This window comes from Pterocles gutturalis, unplaced genomic scaffold (genome assembly GCF_000699245.1).
Source record: "Pterocles gutturalis isolate BGI_N339 unplaced genomic scaffold, ASM69924v1 scaffold12202, whole genome shotgun sequence".
NCBI lineage: Eukaryota > Metazoa > Chordata > Aves > Pterocliformes > Pteroclidae > Pterocles > Pterocles gutturalis.
The window spans coordinates 25,355-31,480 of NW_010112893.1; the positions used below are offsets into that span (position 1 = coordinate 25,355).

The window sequence follows — 6,126 nt, forward strand, 5'->3', positions numbered from 1 at the left end:
CCTGGTTTAAGAATGCCACAGTGGTTGGGTAGAACTGATCCTCTACAGCAGAACATCTGCTTCTGGATTACACAGTCAGAATTGGTATTGCAAAGCCAGCAGCAACTAACTATAGGCCAATTGTGTAGAATAATGTATGGATCTTCTAAAAAGATCAAATCCCCAGCCCAGGGAGAACTCAGTGGCAACTGCGCTCCAGGAATGGTGGTTTCAGCTGTAAAACGGCTCCTTGGACAAAGCCAGGTCAGGTCTTTCCTCGCTGGGAAGGGATAAAAAGCTGTTCAACTGCTGCAATCCTACACTCTCTTCTCTTTTTCCAGAAATGTATTACTAAGTACCACAGTGAGCCAAGGTACAGAGCTGGTATTTTTCATGACAAACACTGAGTATGTCTGACATGATGTCAGGTGAGTCACAGCAACTGTTTGTGTCACCTCCACATCCCACAGCAACTGCCAGCTCTGCCTCCCTTCGGTTAACCTCTTCTGTTGCAGATCAGGTCTTCTTCTGAGTTACCTTCATGTGGCAGATGTAACCCAGCCGGATCTCCTTTGCTGTCTCATTTTTATATCGTTATGTTAAACGGGAAAGTATCTGTCACTTGGAAATGGTGGCTACTGGTTGTTTCTGCGGGAAAGAGGTTGAGAACGGGGCCTGAGCTGATGAGCGAGACAAACACCGAGATGTACCTTAGGCTAGCAAAAGAATTGGCTGTGGTGGAGTGGATTTTTGACTGAAGAGATGAGCAGCACTGTGTTATAATCACACTACCCCCCCCAAAAAAAAAAAAAAAAAAAAAGATGGGAAAAGTCAACAATTGCTGCGTAATCATTCTGTTCCTTCTCTCCTTGGGGCACGTCTACACTGTCCTGCAGCTACGTCCAGTCACCACACTGACTCCAGTGTCCTCCAGGATGCTCCTTTTCAGCGATGAAATATTCCTCCCACTGTTCAACATTCTCTTCCAGCAATCAGAATACTTTTGAGATTCATCTCAAGAAACTGAGCTGCTTTAGAAAGCCACGTGGTTGTTGGATTGTGCCCGGTCTGCTGCAGCTTACATTAACTGGGTTCAGATTAACTCTGATTTCTTAGGTGTGGAGCATCCTGCCTGATTGGAAATTCAGCTTGTACACTCAGAATTAAGCTAAAAGAAATGTAAAATGAGGATTTCTCTGTTACTCAGTGAACCTCAGCACTACACTAACGACATGAATGACTTCCATGAGGATTATAATTGAGTAGATTACAATTTAAATTTTCTATGAATTTCTTAGCATTAGCGCTAAACAGGATTACTTTTTCTCCTTTCACAGATAAACAACTAAAGCATAAACCACATCCAAAACACAACTCTAACGCCACTATTAATGGTGATAAGCCAGTTTATTTCTCTATTAATAAATCCTCCTCCTTTACAGGAATAGAAACCAAAACGTAATTTTTTAAGACCCTGTACTGTAAGGATATTTAATGACAACAGCTGACCTGCTATTATCTCCATATAGTGCAACTTCACTGCAAACATTTTTCTATTCCCTTGAGAATCTACAATCATCATTTTCAGATAAATATTTGAAAAGCAGAACAATGAACAAGTAATCTTTACAACAGAAAACACCTCATTGTAAGTGTGCTTTTCTTTTAAAAAAAAAGAAAAAAAAAAGATGTGCCTGTAAAACTGACTCTGCAGAGAAATGTGCAAGGAGATACCTGAGGTGATACACTGAACTTCTCTCTGATGCACGTTAGCCTCTCACAACTAGTTTTCAAGGAATGTCCACATAAAATATTTACACTGCACACATGAGAAAAGGGGAAGAGCTAGATGCTTTAAAATACGCTGAACAAATTTGAGATTTTTTAGATATTTAGATGCAAGCTTCTCACACTAGGCCCTGACAAGGACAGTGTTGCATAGTCCTGAAAAATATTTCCTTGCAGGACACCAGGTCTGAAAAGCCTTCTGCAGCCCCATATTCACCTTCAAACATGCTGCGCTGTGCTCCTATTTCGATAAAGAGCAGTTCTGTAGGTGAAGCGCTTTCTGGATCCCAGCGGCGAGGTCTTGGGGAGTCGGAGTCTCGGCCGTGCAGCTCACTGGGATTCCTGCTGCCTCCATGGCTTCAGCCGTGGTCGGGCCGATGGCAGCAAACTGAAATGACATAGTTTAGAGTTACAATACCGTAGGCAGAGATGTTATCTTAACTAGTTCCTTAGGTACACATCCTTCTTTGCTGACATTGCCAGTCATACTTGCAGGGCTGAGCTTACTAAACCGTACTAGCCATGGCAGGTTGAAGATTTTCAGTATTAAACTCCACCTATCAATTGAGCTACTTAGAAATGACTTAGGAAAGATTATTATTTCTCTCGCCATTACAAACGTTTAAAGCTCTTAGTCCCACAAAACAGGAAAAGCGAGAGGAATTTCAATGGCTGATTCAGGCAAGAACTACTCACACCTTCGCATCACGAAGGGAAAAGAAAGGCTGCACCCAGTGGAGGCTGGGTTAACTTAGTTGGGGAAAAAAATTCTAGGTGAAAACCATTACTTTTTTTAAAAAAAAAGGCTCTCAGCCATATATTAACATTTTATTTGCTATAACATGTTTTTTTCAGATACATAAACACAACCAAAAGAGAAAAGGAAGGTTTGCAATGGGTGTAACAGCTTTCCTATCTCTCATTTGCCCACCCCAAACTTACTGCCTCTTGTTTTAACGAGAAGATACCTTGATATTGTTGATAAAATCCCCTGAAAGCTTCTGAATGTGCTGGAGGCAAAATTTGACACCAGATGGGCTGAAGAACACGATGCTCACTGGAATTCCCTGAGCAGAAGGAAGCAGAGTACAGATTTGCCTCTATATGGATGTGAAGTCTTTTTATTGACAAGAAACAGCATTTAAGCCAACAAAAAGAGTTTTCTGTGGTGCAAACCGTCTGCCAAGGCCCGTTCTACCACAGAACACTGCAATTCAGGTGTGACTTGAACCAAATCACACCAGCACTTGGCGATAAATGGGCTGAAAGTCAGTGTTCTGGAGCCACACTCATTTTTGTTTAGCAAGAAAACTCAGCAAGTTAGTTCCCTGAGTGCACTCCCATCTATCTCAGTTCTGCACATATTCTGTTTCCCAGCTCATGTGGTTTACCTTAAGTTCTGCCCTCCCTGAGATGCTCTGGCAAACCTTCAGTAGCCAGAGGAAAAATTCCGTTTGGAGGGAAGGTCCCAAGCTCTGGAGCTGCAGACCCAAAGCACACGCCTCCTTTACCATGCTTTTCTGTCTGCCCAGAAAGATGCAGCGGTTCCACTCACACCACATCTGTTGGTATTTTGGAAGCTGGCCTTAGCTCAGGGAGGCCAGAAGGACAGTTTAACACGGTGCTGTTCATGTCTCACCAAGTGCTCCATGCTTGTGGTTTTCTGTCAGCCCTCCATGCGCTAAATATCAACCAATATCATCAGTTAAGGACAACTAAAAGTGCAGAAGAAACCTATTTTAACAGCTTTACACTGAAATTAACATGTAATTGCTGCACGCAAGGCTTTCTATAAGGAGTTCAGAAAGTAGTCCATACACATTTTGGAACTGACTGCCTTTTACATCTGAAATAAAATAAATACTGCGGGGATGAGAACAGTGACACCCACCTAGGAACACCAGCATACTACCATGTATCAGTGCCAAAGCCTTTTAGGACCTCTTGAAAAAGAACTGTAAAATCAATATGTAATTTAACAGGACATTAGTGCACAGATTTTAAAAAGAGGTGCGACACGCTCAAGCAGGCTGAGTTTCTGTAAGAAGGAAACTCTGTATTTTGAATAAAATTAATCCTGGATATCATGTAGGCTCCTACAAATGGAAAATTCAGAGAGCCAGTCTTGAAAAAATAAATGCAATGATTAATACCTTCTAATCTTTTACTGTGCACTGATCCTTGCTTAATGACATTGACGAGATGGTTTTAAAAAGAGAAAAATATTAATAATTGTAGCAAATAGATCTCAATACACTTGTCGACAGCATGTCACTTGGAAATCTAGCACTTAAAATGAGATCATTAATACATGTATAGATCAGAGAGTCAGAGAAGGAACACTGGAACTATGTGGGGCAGATTACTATGGGATTCTGATTTGTAATATACAGCAAAGACATCCAGTGATATTCCAATTACAAGAATAAAAATTAATAATAAAGCTGTTCAATAAATATTCTCCCTAAATGTAATTTCTGACATGCTATTACTTAAAAAGAAGTGCTGTCCAGCTCAAAGGAATAAACTGACTGTAATGATATAAGCAGTTATTTCCCAGTAATTCTGAAACACACAGATGCTTTGAAAGTTCGACAAAATGTGAAAGGTTTTGTTTTCTCCTTCAAACGGATGCACAGGGTCATTTAGGCTCGTTTACAATTGCCGTAACGAGTAATCAAGGGACTCGCTCTCTGTCTGAACCTTTTGCTAAAGGATTTTCTTGGTTGTCAACAGGGAAACAACACAGGAAGCCTGTGCAGGATATTCTTGTATCACCACAAGTATCATTTACAGACAGCTGAAAAAAAGGAGTACATTCTGCTAGGTATTACCATATACCTCAAAAATCCTTAAATTACATCAGCATCCAGTACCTGCTGCGAGAAATAACTGCTCAGAGATTCCTGCAGGTCAGCGTGTTGAGTTGTCTGATAAACAGTGAGGCTTTCCAGAGGTATACCTGGAATCAGGATATACATAATTAAACGGGTTCATTATTTTCTATTATTTCAGTAAAACCTTCTCGACCTACTAATTGCACTGAAGTGCACTATTCCAGGCTAAAAAGATACAGGAAAAAAAATCTGTGAAGGATTTGCAGGTATTTCTAGAGTTGCAAGATATACCACAGCTGTAATCAGAGGACCTCAAAGCAAGCTGGCAAGTCTGGCAACATTTCTGTGGATAAATCACCTTCCACCTCGGAGAAGAGAACCCAGTGAAGAGCAAGGCAAATAATCCTGCTCACGTCATGCTACAGCTCAGTCCCAGGGCTGCAGGCAGCAATCCAACCTCACACTTTTTCACTCCAAACCTCTAACTTCTAGCCAAGATAAGAGCAAATTCAATTTTTACTTATTCAAATTTGGTTCACAAAAGCTTTAGATACAACTTTTCTCACGACTGACTAATTAAAATGAGGCTCCAGGGGAAGTTCAACCTTTTTCTCGAAGTACTGTAGGAAGCACTTCTCTTTTCAGGGCTCCACAGGGAAAAAGAAGAGCTGAGGAGTCACGCTTCTCTCCTGTAAACACACAAACAAGAACTTTAATTAACTTATCTCTTTATTAAAGAGTAAACATGGTACATTTAACACATTTTAAGGGTATCGAATGTTGAACGCTGCAGTAAACGTTGCACACTTCCTCACAGACACAGCCCTAAGATAACTGAAACCATCTGCAGTGCAACTGCATCCCCAATTCTGAGGACAGAGGCTACTTAGCATGTAAATTAAAAAAATTCTGTAACTATAATATGAATGCATTGGATAAAAAGATCTCACACAAGATAAACTGCATTTCTATTCCCCTTGCTGTTCTACAAAGCAAAAGTTCTGCACAAATTATCTCCTCCTCCCCCTCAGAAACACAACCTTCCTCGATTTTATATTATGAAAGTGAATATTGACACTTTGAAAAAGACAAAGAGCATTTTAATTGAGGAAGAATTTTGATTTTTGGATAGGAATTTAATTGCAGGCTTATTTTGCACAGTTTGCCTTTTCTAGAAATAAAACAAACACAGAGAAAAATTCAAGAGGAAATTCTACACAGTTGCACACAACTTTGCGTTCATCTTGCAAAACAAATGAGTTCCTCAACACATTATTTATTACTAGTTCCTATACGTTAATACACATTTAAGAGACAACTATTAGAAAAAATAAATGTTTTTTATAAGTGCTCCTTTCTTTTCCCAGTCACTTAAGTTGAAGTGCGTACCAAAGCACAAAAGGTGAGTAACAAAAGAAATATCATTGCAGTGTTTTAATTTAAATAACCTGCTGGTGGTCTGGTATGAAACCACCCTCGGGATACTCTGTGTGAAAGGCTGTAAAGCACACAGACCTCTCTT

At 40.2% G+C, this 6,126-nt stretch overlaps 1 protein-coding gene across 1 annotated transcript in view; it reads right to left on the reverse strand.

Moving 5' to 3' along the window:
- Positions 1-2,008: 2,008 nt before the first annotated feature.
- The window catches only part of UROS (uroporphyrinogen III synthase), a 9,716-nt gene continuing 5,598 nt past the window's right edge, over positions 2,009-6,126 (reverse strand). The window contains exons 6-9 of the mRNA XM_010074244.1: positions 5,210-5,293; positions 4,644-4,729; positions 2,736-2,834; positions 2,009-2,155 (exon numbers count right to left, since the gene is read on the reverse strand). Coding sequence (XP_010072546.1) covers positions 2,009-2,155; positions 2,736-2,834; positions 4,644-4,729; positions 5,210-5,293 — 416 coding nt within the window. The remainder of the gene's footprint in view (positions 2,156-2,735; positions 2,835-4,643; positions 4,730-5,209; positions 5,294-6,126) is intronic.